At 43.1% G+C, this 16,244-nt stretch overlaps 2 protein-coding genes across 2 annotated transcripts in view; both read left to right on the top strand.

Annotated features, from left to right (window-relative positions):
* The first annotated feature begins 1,767 nt into the window (after nucleotides 1-1,767).
* Nucleotides 1,768-10,275, top strand: spint1a (serine peptidase inhibitor, Kunitz type 1 a). Its single transcript, XM_079752142.1, has 11 exons — nucleotides 1,768-2,005; nucleotides 2,186-2,690; nucleotides 3,145-3,302; nucleotides 3,746-3,887; nucleotides 6,108-6,275; nucleotides 6,474-6,527; nucleotides 7,227-7,358; nucleotides 7,539-7,589; nucleotides 7,744-7,914; nucleotides 8,538-8,597; nucleotides 9,031-10,275. The coding sequence occupies exons 2-11, from the start codon at nucleotides 2,279-2,281 to the stop codon at nucleotides 9,213-9,215; spliced, it is 1,533 nt and encodes a 510-aa protein (XP_079608268.1). The 5' UTR covers nucleotides 1,768-2,005; nucleotides 2,186-2,278; the 3' UTR covers nucleotides 9,216-10,275.
* Nucleotides 10,276-11,078: 803 nt separating this feature from the next.
* LOC307086817 (pleckstrin homology domain-containing family G member 3-like) overlaps nucleotides 11,079-16,244 on the top strand; it is a 33,348-nt gene continuing 28,182 nt past the window's right edge. Inside the window, exon 1 of the mRNA XM_079752154.1 lies at nucleotides 11,079-11,269. The gene's annotated coding sequence lies outside the window, so the exon portion shown is untranslated. The remainder of the gene's footprint in view (nucleotides 11,270-16,244) is intronic.

Raw genomic sequence — 16,244 nt, 5'->3', positions numbered from 1 at the left:
TGAATGAGAGGAGGATTGAGAGAAAGAGAGATAATGCGTGTGTTTGTGTGCGCACGAAAAACATATTTCCCCTCCCTTTTGGTTATGCACCTGGCTGGGCATAGGTCAATTACAGTTATAAAGACTGGGGAAAGGGCATAGGGCACAGAATGGAGCGATCAGACTACAGGCAAATGACATCCTCTGAATGGCTCACTATATGTTGTTGCAGTGAACATCTTTGAACCCCACCACAAGAACCACACACTTGAGTTAGGTCCAAACCGGGGAACTCTCCTTAACCAACTCACTGCTGAGTACGAACAATACGTAGGAATAGGTTTGTGAAGCTCTAGAGGGGAGACAGCAGCAACCCTGGCTCCTCTGTTGGTCCGAACACAGAACAATGACTGGGTCCCCCTGGGAGGTGAGCCAGGACTCTGCTGCCAATTACCACTACTATCACAGACATCATCAGGTGTAGGTTTAATACACCTTGAAGTCAAATGGGCATCCTCGGTTACTCTCTTCTAAATAATAGATGGACCGCCTACTAAGTACTTCTGCTTCTTCTTCTGGTCATTTCAAAGTCAAACCTCCAACATAATAAGGCTTGATTGCTCCTCAAATGAAAGGAAAAGTCAAAACGTTTGAGTGAGTCAAAAAGAGTGAGTCACGGTCGAAACGTGGCGAATGTCAAAACACAAAACACGTCAAATTATTAAAAAGGACGAAGGAGACCGCCGGCTGAGTTTCCACGGATCCGGTTACGATATACAGCCAGTGAGGTACGGCGTTTATTTATTGGCTCTCCTTCTTCTCATCCTTCCACTTGGGTTGTGTTTTCCTCTGGCGGGGGCCCATTGTTCCGCCTGAGCCCTGTCTGTTCACCCACTGATGCACCGTCTGTTACAATCACTGAATTATTGAGCTCTCCTCTACAGCTCACCTTTCCAGACATACTGCTTCATTCATCCCTGTCCCCTGCCACCGCCCACGCTATTCAGCTGAAAAAACAAAGTCATGGGTGATGGAGATAAGGGAGTGTGATGCTCCTTATTGGGGGGAGGGGGACCCCATCTCAATCTCAAATTAACCTCTTGTGTCATTTGGACGTGTCGTTACCAGACAGATGTCATCGGGAAGCGGTGGACAGACATGACAGACAGACACACAGACAGATTGATGAATAAAGCTTTTAAACCATGTTTTTTTTATTATTTTGTCCCGGTTGAGAAGAACTTCAGTTTTCTCTGTCTGTGCGAATAAACATAAGAGCATATTTCTGTGTCTGTCTCGTAATCATGGCTCATTCAATGAGTCACCGGTACCACTACAAGAAAGGCTATTGTGAGAGTTTTAATCTGCATGTGTAAAAAGAATGCTGTTGTTATTGTATGTTAATGATTTATAAAAGTTACTGGAATCGTCAGGCAGAAACTTCTTTTGGTTGGCAATATACCGCCACCATCTGGTTAAAAGGAGACAATGTCATAAATTGACTGCCAATTCATGTCTGAATTTGTTAATGTCCGTGCGTTTGTCGGTGTGTGTGTGTGTGGGTGTGGGTGTGTCTGTGCGTGTGCGTGTGTGTGTGTGTGTGTGTGTGTGTGTGTGTGTGAGAGAGAGAGTGTGTGAGAGATATCGAATGTATACTGTCTTCCACGTATAGCCATACGATGTGAAAAGTAATGAGACATGGTTTGTGTGGGCCAACCTTAAAATAACATTTCAATGACGTGTTAATGCCACGCCCACTCATACGTCACACAATAAAGTGGTTGTGATCGAAACCATTGTAACCTTCAAAGGAAAGCGCATTGCAACGATCTTACAAGTAGACTATATGATTGACTTTGGTGTTTTACATAGTATTTAAGGTGACAAAGACCGACCAAACTTAAAGGGCGTGGCATCAGTCTACCTGGGGGAGTACGATTTCACTTCCTGTATGTCCCAGGTTGAGTCACTCACCTGACTGTGGCAGGATTCACTCAAGCAATTCAATTCATAAAGATATCAAATGGTAAGGCAATTGTTCCTCTCAAGAGACCATAAAGCTACATTTATAAAGTTATCGATACCTTTGGATGTTATTTTAAATAAGTTGGAAAGCTTAGAATAAAAGTCGCGGCCTTTAACACTTCCTCAGTGCGCACACCTTATCGACGCTTTATCTGACAACCTCTGTTATTTTCGTTTTCAGGTTCCTTATATTGAAGGTTGAGGACTGCCAGACCGACATCGAAGGACTATATTCTTTGCCCGATCCAATTGGACCTTTTTCTTTAATACAACAATGACTGTACTACAGGCAGCACTTCACGCAGGGCCAATATGTCTCCTTCTATTGATGTTCACATTCTTGGCGGATGGACAACACTTCGGGGATCAATGTTTAGCGAAATACAAACAAGGTCGCGTCAACTTCATCCTGGACGCCGACGGCTCCGTGAAGGACGGGGCGACGTTCCTCTCTTCGCCGAAGGTCGTGCGCTACAAGGATTGTGTCCTCTCCTGCTGTAAGGACTCCAAGTGCAACGTCGCCTTCATGGAGCGTGGAGCCGAGGACGGCCTGATCAAGTCGTGCTTTCTGTTCGACTGTCTGTACAAGATGAAGTACGTCTGTCGCTTTGTCAGGAAGGACGGCTACTTCAACTACTTTCTGAACTCGGTGTACGAGAGCGACTTGATTGTGGAAAGCAACCCTGGTAAGATCACCACCACCCCCCCCATCCACCATTACCACTACCTCGTGTTATTGAATCATTCACAATAACAGTCGCTTACATTTCATTGTTAATTTTAATGAAAACATTGAACTAGATATAGGCTGTCTTTGGTTCTCTTTTTTTTTATTATCTATTAATAATTATTTTGGGGTCCTGCTGCTTGTAGGAGAATATCGTTGTCATAAGAATTCTAGTGCATGTTGAAACACGCCTGGCTCTCTCACAGGCCGGGCTCTCTGTGAGTCAGTTATTACCTGAGATGAGGGTTGCCAAAACAAAAGCACACCCAACCCCCCCTCATTCAAACATGGTCAAAACACAAGACAAAGTAGTGCATGTGCCCAAGCTTTAATAACAGTTAAACCCATTTTGTTTGTAGTGATCTTATTGTTGTTGGTAGTAAAAATATAAATCGTGTTGATGCTCCGTCTAGGCCTAGAAGATAATCCTCCGGTGGCCAACGGGGGCTCGCACCGAGTGGTGCAGCCCCTGGAAGAGGTGAGGTTGAACGGCATCGAGAGCAACGACGACAACGGCATCGAGACCTTCAAATGGGAGTTGGTGTCGGGGAATCCCTATGCTGTCATAGAGGTGAGCCTCAGCGGTGGTGGAGGTTTGAGGAGCATTGAAGGGTACTGACCATCGACAATAACTTTCTCACAGTGTAAATCGTACGTGAGGGGTGGTGGGCCTATCGATGGATCAGTTTCAGTTTAATTGAAAAGCATTCAAGTCTTGTTTCGTTAAATACGCCCTGCCCTCTTTCCCCCCCTCAATGGGAACTGACTTCATTTGTTTTTAGGTAAATACATTGGTTCAAACAGCCAACCGCAATGTATGGAACACAGAGGTGTACGGGGTTAACAGAGATGTGTTTTATTACAGAGCAAAGAAGAACTAATCTTATGCTGATGACCTTTTAATGCTATCGTTTGGTGTTTTGTGGGGGCTTGGGCGGTGCACACGCACCTATAGGTTTAGATTAATGCAAATGTCTAGAATTTGCAACTGTAAAGTGGTCTCTGTCTCTTCAGAAAACACCCTACAAAGACGCGATTTTGGTGACCAACCTGACGTCGGGGATTTACAAGTTCCAGCTCACGGTCGTGGACACAATCGGGCAGTCCGACTCCGCCATCGTCACCGTGCTGGTCCTCAACCCCGAGCAGTCCAAGGGTGAGTGGTCCTACACCCCCAAAGCAGGACTCCATTATTATGGGACACACTGACCGTGGTCTGGGCCACTGTGCCAGGGGAGTAGACTAGTGAATGTGATGGTGAAGAAAGGATAAAATGGGTTCTGGGCGTTATGGTGCGACCTGCTTGTTAAACTCAGAGCTTTAGCTTTCTGGGGCATTTTTTAATTTTTAGTTGGGTTTGGTTTTTTATTTAGTTAGACTTTTTTTTATTTTTTTGAAGTAGACTCTATATTATGTACACATTTCAATTAGTCTAATGTGAGACATAGTTTGTGATGGGTAAAAGAGGAACCACGTCATTGTGGTTTCCCTTTTTAAGACTGCTCTCCTTTAGGTGTGAGACTACGATGAGCAGTTTTCTCTGTGTTGAGCTTACAATTATCTTCTGTAGTTGTACAAACACACTCAGAAACCTTTTCAAGGTTGTTTCTAGGGTGCCTCAAACAAATATATTGTGTCGAATACACAAATACAAAATAACATTAGCGCAAAGGGCCACAAGCTCAAACAAGTGGAAGGGTGTTTATCTTTAATGTATGCCACCAGTCCCTTGACTGGTGGCAAATCCAAAAGGAGATACTTTGCGTTGAAGATATCTATCTGTTTCTTGGTTCTTAGGAAACCACACCTTTTTTTTCCATAAGACATACAACAAATACAAAGTGGCAGTTTTATCTGGGTTTTTAAAAAGTATATAATGCTCTCTATTTCCCCCTTCCCTGTGGTGTAACTGCTGCCGTACAGCTCGCTATGCTATTCCCAACCCCCTGATTCCTCCAAACCTGTAAGTCAGGTTTCAGCTTGGGTTTCACAAACAAGGCAGCACTGCCGTGCCATGATACTCTTCCGTCCTGATTTTAATACAAAAGTGCTTTCCTTTTGTAATTTTAATGGAACTTATCTTGCCTTCGATTTAGCCAATTCACTAGCAATCCGTTAAGAAAAGCCTATGGAACAGCCCATTCCATTTAAGAAATGCGACTCAAGTGAAACAGGTGAATGCAAAGCCACTATACATTAGAGCTCTCACACATTAGCAAACTCTATAACAAATGTATGGATTACAGCTGTCAAACATAAGACAAAAGCGGTAGCAGTTTTTCAGAAACCGCCATCCTAACGTCTCAAGTTCCCTTTTAAGTTCCTCGTGCTTCATTAGCTGTGTGTTTCCATTTGAAGGGAGCAGGTTGGGGTTTGCATGTTTCCAAATAATGATGGTGTCAACCTGAAGGTGCTTAAGAGTTGATGGGTATGAGTCTATGACACATTGACTATGTAGTAATGAATTAAACAAGCAGGAGCCTAGAGCATCACTTCCGGCCTTTTGTTTGTTTGTTTCTTTGGGATTGTCCACATGCCTGTCAGTTGTGTAACACTGTGGGAGACAGACAGAGAAACGCTGTCGGCTGTCTGCCCACAATCCCCAATCCCCAAAATTGGGAAACGAAACCATGCTAGCCACTTTTAAATAATGGCTGGAGATAATCGTGAATAGTAAAAGTTGTCAATGCACTTCCAGACAAGTAATGTGCCTATGTCTGTGTGTCTGTATCGGGATAGTGTGTACGCGTTGTTTTCTGTCCTGCAAGTAATGAGAAACGACTTCACGGCGGAATTCATCTGCCAACAGATCTAATCTTGAACAATCTTTCAACTCCTTCTCTCTGCCAAACGAGGCAGAGAACGAGGCAGAGAAATGCCCTAAGAACTGCCCACGACCATCTTTTAATTTACGAGTGAATGGCGACCGGCGCCCCTAGTGTTTAGCGCTCTGCACAGCCACCCCAGACGGTCAGCAGGGAATACGTCTAAATGCATGTACGTCATTATTTGACACTTTAGTATCAAACATGACTATAAATCATTATAACAACGTTTATAGGTAAAATAAAAGTTGAAAAAGCATAATAGGTGCTCTTTAATGTTACATGTATGGCCTTACCAGATACTGTTTTATCAATATTTTCTGCTCTCTTGCAAAAATTCAACAGTTTATCATTGCACATAGGGAATCATTGAGTGCTATATAATGTACTTCCTCTTCGTTTTTATTCATGATCCCCAAGTTCAGCTCCTACCATTTTTAGAGCGATGAATAAATGGCAGTTGACGATTAATATTTGAAAGCTCTCTTCAGGAAAAGCTTCAGTACTCGTTTCCATGTCTAACTATATCTATAATCTCCATCCCGCTATAGACCACTGTATGTCGCCGGTTAAGGTGGGGCCGTGCCGTGGCCATTTCCCCCGCTGGCAATATAACGGTGCCTCTCAGAGATGTGAAGAGTTCATCTACGGTGGCTGCAGAGGGAACCTCAACAACTACCTCACCCGCGACGAGTGCACCAACGCCTGTGAGGGCTCAGGTAAACAGCCCCATAACGTGTATTATGTATTTTTTCCTCCTCCAGATTTGAAACCCAAAAGTGAATTATGAGTCGTAGAATATAATGAGGGTTTAGCTGGTGCAGGTGTCCCATCTCCGTGTCTTGATTGTATTTTTCGACAACAGAGTAAAGTGACGAAGGGGATTTCCAAGAATTTTTTGGGGCTTTCTATTTCAGATGGCAGTTCAAAAGCCTCCAGAGGTTTTCCAATTCCATCATCATTACCAAAAGGTAAAGTATCGGCTTTCATAAAAAAAAATATCTTGTAACAAAAAGGAACACACTAAAATGTATCTGTAATTTTTTACATTTAACTTGGATGAAGAAGTTTATTGGGACATGCAAACAAGAAACGTCTGACAGAGTCTGTCTGATGAGGGTTTTTGTGGTCATGCAACAAATGCACACACTTGTTTTCCATGTCTATCACCAAAAAGTTACATTTTAAAAGAACATGGTTTCATTTCTAAATGTGCTGACCTTTACTTCCTAACCCTTTAGTTCATTTCCGTGCTACCATGGCAGCTGTTTCTTTCCAAAATTGGACTGCCCATTTTAAATAATCGTTGACAAAAGTCTATCCTAAATTAATACCACATGCTGTGTAATATCTTTTCACCAACTTTTCAAGTCAATGTCATACATTCTACCCTTATTAAAAATAAACAAAAATTGAAAAGATAATACAAAGTGAATAGAAATATTGTCATGGAAAGAAAATCCGTTTTTTTGCCTGGAGACAACGCAATAGATTAAAAGAGGACAGCAAAAGCAAAAGACTACCCCAAAAATGTGGCGTTGTCTTGATATTGTGAATGTGTGTGTCATTTTATTTTAAATTGTTATATCATTAATCCCCCAGTGGGACACCACCTGAGCAATGCTTACATAATGTCAATAATAACATGAATTATAAACACTGCGAAATAGGAGAGAAATGTGGGGTCCCATGTTCTGAGGACGAGTTCACCTGTGCCAACGGCTGCTGTCTGGATGCAGGCCTGGACTGTGACAAGGTAGAACAGTGCAGCGACGGTTCAGACGAGAAGAACTGCGAGAACTGTGAGTGCACAAGATGCAAACCAGGCTTTGTTTCTATTATCGATCAAGCCAAATCAAAATTTTAATGTCTGGCCATGACTTGTCATTTGGCCATTAAAGTAAATTCTTGTCTTGTGTTCATGCAAATAAATGCTTTTTTCCCCTTGACTAATTCAAACTGTCTGCCTTCTCTTGGATCAGTGAAAGACAAATTTGAGACGCTTCTTAAGATCCCAGTCGACGAGAAGAAAGGTAATATCCTTCTTCTTCGTCATTCTGCCGTTTCTCGTGAAAGAAAATAGATTCCTACGTGGTTTTCCCTTCCCCAATAGTTGTACCCGGTTCCCAAATTTGACATCCAGTTTCATAACCAAACATTAACCTGCTGCTTCCCTCAACCTAATAGCTCGCTGCACGGAGTCCCCGGCAACGGGCGACTGCAGAAACAGCTTCACCAGGTGGTACTACAACCCTGTGCTGCGCAGCTGCGCCGCCTTCAACTACGGAGGCTGCCGCGGAAACGAAAACCGATTCATGTCCAAAGAGGATTGTATGGGCATGTGCGAAGGAGTGACAGGTGGGTCGCGTGCTTGGGCCTGCAGTGTACGCGCACACACGCACACACATCTTGGGGGGGAATTGCTGCGGTTGAAAGCGCAATGAGTTCTTCAAAAGGTTCCTAGTTCCTTCAAAGATTCTTGGTTACTAGGTAAATTACGTGCGTTGGAAACCCGGCTTTGTTATGATGGGTCGGGAGACATGGAGAAATACACAATTGCTTGACTTTCAATACAATCATAAACTTCAACCTGAATTCGATGAGTTCAGAAAACGCTGTTCACTAGTCCGCATTGTCTGTTCTGGGACATGGCGCTTCTCAGATTGTTTTTGATTATTTACCCTTTTGCTTGATTTTTGTTTTTGGCGGTTCCCAATTTGATGTTTTTTTCGCTCTACTGAGCTTTTTTCGCTTGCTCATTTTGAGTTTCTGCGCTCGACTGAGATTTTTGCGCATGCTCATTTTGAGTGTCTGCTTTTGAATTTTTTTTAATTTTAAACTAATTAAGGTTGATAGCACAAGGAAGTTTTGCGTCCTGAAAAAAATATTTTTATTATATTTTATCCAACATGATGCGACGCACATCAGCATGCCACACATCACTTTACTAAATGTCCTCCCCCTGTTCTTTTTGTTTTTAGAAGATGACATTTTTGCCAGAAAAGGGTCATTTGAAGGTTACATCGGAGAGGCCCACACAGGTAATGTATCATTGTTTTGTAGTTCAAATGAATGGTATCTTGAGAGGAAAAGGCCAGTGTATTTCTCTGTTTATACAGTTTGTGTAGCAAAAGTTGAATAGACGCCTACCTTTTGTAAGCGTTGTATCTAATATTAGAACCTGGTCAACTATTACATTTAAATTACCTTGTCCTTGCATTTACAAAGTGGTCACACTGCTAATTTAATACTGCTATATATTTTATGTTGGTAAGGCTAATGGATAGCGTGGATGTTCTGTTCAGGGAAACTAACATTTTCCTTTCACAACCCATGAATATCACTGATGCCTTAATAGTTTTACAGCGTTTTGTTTTGAAATTCCATGGTGTGAATTATCCTGGCTAAACGAAATAATCCTATCCCAATCCCAAATATATCAATGAATGTGTGTCCCTGTGTCCATGTCCGTAGGTGCCTTGGCCGTCGCCGTCCTACTGGGCATCGCCATCCTTGCCCTGCTGGTAGTGCTGGGCTACTGCTTCTTGAAGGGCAAGAAGAAGCCGGTCAAGCACCAGCGAGTTGCCAACGGCACCCAGGCGTTCCCCTTGGAAGACACGGAGAAGCTGGTGTACAACAGCACGACCAAGCCCATCTGATCGAACCTCATCCCGCGGCCCCGTAATCAGAGCATGCGTTGGGCAACCATAAGCTACATCCGACGGGGGAGGGCGCGGCAGGGGAACGGCATTGAACTTTTCTTTTTTTAAACGGTGCGTTGGACTTTTTTAAGGTTTCACACACACACACACACACACACACACACACACACACACACACACACACACACACACACACACACCTCCCTCCCTTTTGAAAGGCGAGTGTTTTTCAATGTGAGTGTTTTTTTGTTGCTGCGACATGGTTTCTGTGGTTGTTGTTCAGCTATGTACTCGGGGTAATTGTGATATCGGACAGGGATTTTATTTGTCTTAAAATGGCTTAACACTGTGTTATCTGTTCTTCTGATTTGTTTAGTAATAATACTAATTTTCTTTAGTGTTACTACTTGCTGTTTTTATCAAGTTAAAGGACTTTGGAGCCCTAGCATTGAGCTCAGAACTTCAGGAGAGAATCAAATGTATACTCTTATATCTTTTTTAGAGTTGGTAGTGCATATTCAAAGTCATAACATCATAACACAAGTTAAGTGACGTGAAAACTTGTTTGGGTACTAAATGTTCCGACCTTACTGAATTCTTGCGTTGACAGTTATGCCACCGTTTTTCAGCACAGCTTTTGAAAAGATCACAGGAAAGAGTACAAGTTCTTTGGTTTGGGAATATTCACAGTTTTGTTGTGTAAAGAGTAACGTGTAAATACCGACATCCATTGGTCTTTGTTAACTTAATGAAATCCCAGCCTCTTCAAAGTTTGTGATTACTTGTTTTAGTTTTTATTTCATGAACTATATTCAATGTGATGTTTGCATTGTGATGAACAGATAATTATCTTTGAAAGTAGGCTTACATTTGTATGTAAAATGTGGCTTTGAAACCATACACGATTTTAGTTTGTTAATACATTATTGACCAACCTTTATTTGTGAAACAGTCTCACCATTCACTTTAAGTTAGCTTTGTATATATTGCAGTTTTTATATCTGTTTAAGATGTATACAATGAGTTCTATGCTGAATAAAAAGTAAATTCAAAAAGGTATGTCAGTCATTGATTGAACAAAATTATTAAATGGCTTTAAACATTTTAGCAACTAAGGCTATTATCAAGGTAAATTACCTGACATGACATCTTCATTAGCCCACTTGTAACCTGACCTAACATCTTCATTAGCCCACTTGATACCCTGTAGTCGTACGTATATAATTGTTTATCATTATGTATCTTCTTGTCCCTTTTCCATTTACAACCACCAGATGGTGATATTGCTACGTTTACCTGAGACCACGCTGTGACGCTGTGCGTCGCAGAAAATGATCCCAAATAGGAACGGGTTACAAAAAAACCATTGTGAAATAAGTATTTAAAGTATATAATTCAGCATTAAGCACTGAATGTTAAACTTTTTTTTTGCGCAGCTTATCTCTGAACAGCTAAATCCGAGAATGAGATGCACAGCCAGGGGATTTGGAGGAGAATTTAACTTTTTAAGACCCCCTGAAATTGGAAGGATGACAATAGCAGCGTAAAAATAACCACTACACTGCTGCAGCAACACAACACAAGAAACAAGAAAAGAAAAAACCCTTGGGAGACATATTTGGATTGATGCATCATTATGTGCAAACTGTACTGTATACTCTATACTGTAATGGCTGTTTATTTATGCATGCATATTTTTATTGTATGCATTTCAAAAACAAACAAAATAAAGAGCCAAAAGTGTTGCAAGTACCTTGCCTACCGTCGCAAGGACGAGCCGTGAAAAAGTGACCCAGCAGCTAACCGGACTGCAGAGGACGGTGTCAGAAGTGGGAGGCGGTCTTTGTTCATCATTGTTGGTCCACTTCAGACGCAGAGACGCGTTGCGCTTGATTGCTGGCGAAGCTGGTCCTTGTACGGCAACACGCTTCACTTGCGGGTTTTCTTTACCTTTTTGGAAATGAAGTTGAAACAAAAGGACTGACCTCAAGTTGATCTACCAAGCCATGCTTCACTACTGAGTCCGCTTGGTGGAGGAAATTCATTGTTCGGTGAGTGAACTTTGGCAAATTCCTCTGTACTGTAACGTTGGTTCTAAGCAAAATGCGTCAGTGGTTTGAGCTCTGAATCTGTTGCGTCTAACTTTTAAAACACAGGTTGTTGTATGCAATATGATGTGATGCCTTTGTGATGTGTGTGTGCATTAATAAGATACAGAAATCACAACACATCTTTTGAAGTGACCAACTCTGGTCACTTTGAACGAGTAACGGAACATAATAATGATGAGACCTCCGTTTAATGGCATGTGATTCTTAACTTGACTGTTTCACATTATTAATTATCATAATGATCGCTTTGGGAATTGCATGTTTTTGCAGAGACATTTCTGTTGGCATAGGCTACAGACATTTCGGATACGTATAATCTATTGGTCAATACACAACACCAATAACTATCTTACAAACACTACACTCCCCATCGCTGTCACTGTCTTTAACGTCACCAGATAACCATAGAGTGGCTTGTTTGCGCTGTCAGAGAACACACCAAGTGTTCAGTGAACATTGGCCAGCTGTAGACTTTTTGCAGCAAGTCTACAGCTGCAGAATAAATGTTGTTGGCCCTATATGCTAGAGTAAAAACTTTTCGTGCTGGATGATTATTGGCTCAACTCTGACTGACACATTGCCATTTCTTTTGTACTGCAATTCCCATTCCCCCCTCCCCCCAATCCATTCATGCTTGACTAAAGCAGCCCTATATGTTTTTCTTTCTTTCTTTCTAATAAGCATTCTAGTGGGACAAAGTGCTCCTCTAAAGGCCTGTTGTTCGAGGGGCAATTTATATCTTCACCAGCTGTTCAGAAGAAGTGGTGCAAAATCAATCAGCCGCACCTCAAAAGTCCCATCTATTAGTTCCTTGACCCCCTCGACCCGGTTCAGATAGATGTTCTGTAAAAGGACTGAATGGAACTTTCTTGCTGGTGGTCTGAAAGGGAAGCGCCTGGATGGACGTGCATTCACCAGGCTCTGGAGGGAGAAGGGGGACTGGCTGGCAGCACAGCGCAGCTTCCTCCCGCCATAGTCTTTGGTATGCGACACATGGCACTGTGGTGGCTCCCACCTTCTTCGCTGCAAATTACACTGTTTGGTTTACAGAACGCCAGAATGGCTTTTAACACCTTGAGAACAGGTGAAAGCACTCTCACGTTGGTGGCCATAAATCCGTTTGTATTCCGAAATGCCTCAAAGCGTTAGTCCATTTTAAAAGTTTTTTTAGTTGGGATATGTGACCAACCTCCCCAGACCTGTGGCTGGTTGAACATAAATAAGTTTGATGTTGCGCGAAGGAAGCTAGGGTTGCACACGGGCAGTGGGGGGGGGGGGGGGGGGGGGGGGGGGGGGGGGTTAACAGGACTCCGGCGCGTCGTCTGGCTTCAGAGGGAACCGTTTGTAAGTCATTAAGCACATCAGGAACCCTGGAGAGCTCAAAACAGTGGCGTGTTTTTTTTTTCTTTCTAGCGTTGTTAAATGTCGCCAAGCCCCTAGCGGTTCCAAGTTGCACTCCTTCCTGGCTGTGACGTTTCTTTAAATAGGTCCGCTCCAATTTTATCGAAATGCCTGGTCTCTAAATTTATCAGCCCTCTACTTCCCAGTCTCAGCACTGTAGGGCACCATGGAGGACCGCTTAATGGTAAAAAACCTAAAGTCTGGACTTGTTGTTTGTTGCCATTTGAAATGGTCTTTGCCATCTCTTCTTGCCAGGTATGCGCTTCAAAAAACTCTCCCTTTTTAGCCTGTGGTAATGGATCATTTGTCACGAAGTGAAGATTGCTATGTATTTCCTTGACCACAGCAGGTAATACTTATTCTGTCATTACTGCTATTTTCACTGGATTGTGTGCAGGTGGTGTATGTGGTTAGTATACGTTGGTGTTAATCAGTGTTCTCAAGAGCTGTGCAATGAACTGATCAAACTGACCCATCCAACCAGAATGTTCTGATGATTTCTAGACTTTGTGTGTGTGTGTGTGTGTGTGTGTGTGTGTGTGTGTGTGTGTGTGTGTGTGTGTGTGTGTGTGTGTGTGTGTGTGTGTGTGTGTGTGTGTGTGTTTGTGTGTGCGCGCACGCTTGCGTGTGAGAAAATGGGAAGACCTTGCGGTATGGCATTGCATGTTTTCAGAGCAGTGTGTTTAATTTTTCAGTAAAAAAGGGGATGGGCAGGTTTTTTGTTTGCCTGGCTGAATGAAGAGTCGTTAGTCTCTTAAGGTCCCATGTCAGGGACAAACGGCAGGAGTAATGTGGGAAAGAGGGCACCCAGAGAAAGGCTGTTTGTCACTGCATATTTCCACTAGGGTAGACAAGGCTGAGAGGGTAAGGGAAAGGTCAAGCAAAATAAACATGGCACCGATGCTGAAATAATACCCGCTCTCTGTCTGTCTCTCTCTCAGTCTCAGGCAGCCAATGGGGGGGGCGCACGCGACTCCCTTCCCCTGCCATCTCTGCTTGGCTTTATTATTTATTTTTGTTTTCCCCGTTTTGGCTGTAAATATCCCTGGCTGAGGGTGTCAAGGATGATGTGTCTTTGGCACGTCTGGCCGAAGACCAGACCTGGGTATTATGTCATAGTTCCACATATCCACCCAGTCGAGCATGGGTGCCGCATGGGGCCAGGGTAAGAACAAGTGATGGAGTTTCCTCCATTTTAGAGGGCAAGAGAAAGAGACAGAGGTGCCAAAGTGAGACTGGTGTTCTCAGCTACTTCCTAGTGGTTCATTTGCTCATTTATAAAAAGTTCATGCCGTTAATTGAAGCATCAAATGTTGTTTAAAATCCGTGTATCATCCAATTGTGTACTCCTATTAGGATAAGGATTATACTTATGTCAAACACACCATGGAGGGATCCGTTGAAAACACTGGTAGCTTAATGGCAAGATTTTCGAGGGAACAATGTTTTGGATATGAAAATGTACCCTGACCTGAACATTGCAATGCCAGGGTTTGAACAGGAACCAAATATGTAAAGGAGATGGAAATCAGCATCTTGGCAAACACATGTTGTGACATAACATGTGGAGTGATGTTTGCCATCCCTGCCAAACATAAACATTTAATTTTGTAGGTAAGTTGAATTGCCAAACTACTTCCTGTGTCTGGCTTCTTAAACACTTCCTGGGCAGACAGAGAAAGTAGGTGGTTGGAACAAAAAGGAGAAGTTTAGTAAACACAATGTGCACCCTTTGTCTTAATCTTGCCAGGAAGGTCAGTGGCAAATAATGGAAAGTAAACAAAAACGTTAGGCTTATACCTCCCAGAATGACATTAAAAACAAGAATACTACAATGCCAATGGGGCCCAAAGGCACGCGTCTGTGTATACGGTGTGATTGTTTCGCAGCATGTGTATTTTATGCAGGCGTGGCAAGTTTTAGTCATGACTCAATCTGAATTGTGCCATTATTCATATGACTTCACTATCTCCCCCAACATCTGCTCCACTGCATCTCTTTGTTTGCGTTTTGTGTTTTTAAGCCGTAGATATCTGTTGGAATTCTTTTTCTTTGCCGTCTGGATTATTCCAAAGCCAAGCGATTAGAAGAACAAGAAGGATTATTAGCCAATCTGATAGGAAAACAGTTGAAGTGATGCGTTACAGACTTGTGTCTTAACAGCCATGCGATTGACTCTTGTAACATCTGTCTTCTATTAGGGCGAGCCAGCTTCAGATTCTCATGCGGGAGGTTCATGTTGCGGCTAACCTAGTCATCAGCTGTGGGAACCAAATGCTCTCCATTTGTGTGGACTGGCCTCTGGCTCAGGCACAGGTGGCCATCTTGGCATGACCGTAAGCCTGTATGTGTTATTTTCTTATGGATTTGAATGTAGCAAGGGTGCACTCGTTAAAAAAAACACAAGGCTTTAGAAAAACAATAGCAAAGCAAATTGTACAAAATGAACAATCAATTTGTGTGATGGCTACATTTCTCTAAATCTGGATTTGGATAGTCGACTGCTGTGCGGTTTCCTTTAATATATAGAAATAAAACGCACGCGTACAATAATGTCTATTGTTGTGCGTGTCTATAACATTTATAAACCCTGGATTTGTAGGGTTAGCTAGTCTAGCTAATTCAGGCATTGACCAGCAATCTGAGTTCTGTTGTGGTGAAGCAGGGTTCATATTATGTGGCAATAGCAGAGGTTTTTCTTAGTTCAGCCCAGGGTCCTTGAACACGAACGCTTCACACAGCTTACACAGGCCCCCCTGACACTCAAACCTCGATTGCATCCCATCGTCTAACAGGGATTTGAAGAAGCATAATTTTTCAACAATGCTACTCTAGCAGCGCTCCATAAAATAATCCGAACACCCTGGCCAATCCACTTACTTTCCTCTTTTGCTCTTAGATGCAAAGATATCACAAGGAGCACGCTTCAATAAGAACCAATCACGCTGAGCAAACCATGGGCTACATCGCCGCCCCTTGCAGAAGGCCTCACAGGCGCGGGCGATTTGCACGTGGCTGAGGTGGAGATCTTAACGCTCATGCTCGTCCATACGTACCTGTGTTTTCACAGCCAGCTTTCCGGAGTGTCTTAATTGACAAGCTCCCCCCTATTTGCAGCTGGCACGGCCACGGCTTGTGGCCAGGCCTAGATGTCGGCTCGGGACAGCGGACAGCAAATGCCCCCGGGGGAACAATGACCATCCTAATCCCTAAAGAATGCCCGCTCCTCTGATCCGGCTGGCCCAAGCATGTGATGTTTGAAAGGCCGGAGGCTCGGCAGGAATCACAGGAGACAAATTCTCAGGCACAGTCTTGCGTGCTAATTTAGTGTAAGGGAGTCTAGGGGGTTGGCATTCTGTGAGTCGGGGCAGCACTCTGGTGGTGATGTTTGAGTCGACCCACCCCATCATTAGGAACAAAGACGCTTGGCACGAGGGGTTAACAGGAATGCTGGCCACCTCGGGTGAACATTGAAATTCACCAATGAAGACGATGTGAAAGGGCTTTCAGAGCA

The sequence above is a fragment of the Pollachius pollachius genome, assembly GCF_949987615.1.
Source record: "Pollachius pollachius genome assembly, chromosome: 15".
Lineage (NCBI taxonomy): Eukaryota > Metazoa > Chordata > Actinopteri > Gadiformes > Gadidae > Pollachius > Pollachius pollachius.
This window is presented reverse-complemented; position numbering and strand designations above follow the sequence as displayed.

Excerpts from the sequence above, each read along its gene's own strand:
- spint1a (XM_079752142.1), top strand. The coding sequence starts at position 2,279 with ATGACTGTACTACAGGCAGCACTTCACGCAGGGCCAATATGTCTCCTT. Across the intron at positions 3,303-3,745 it reads ATCCCTATGCTGTCATAGAG|AAAACACCCTACAAAGACGC; the intron begins GTGAGCCTCAGC and ends CTGTCTCTTCAG. Across the intron at positions 6,276-6,473 it reads CAACGCCTGTGAGGGCTCAG|ATGGCAGTTCAAAAGCCTCC; the intron begins GTAAACAGCCCC and ends TTTCTATTTCAG.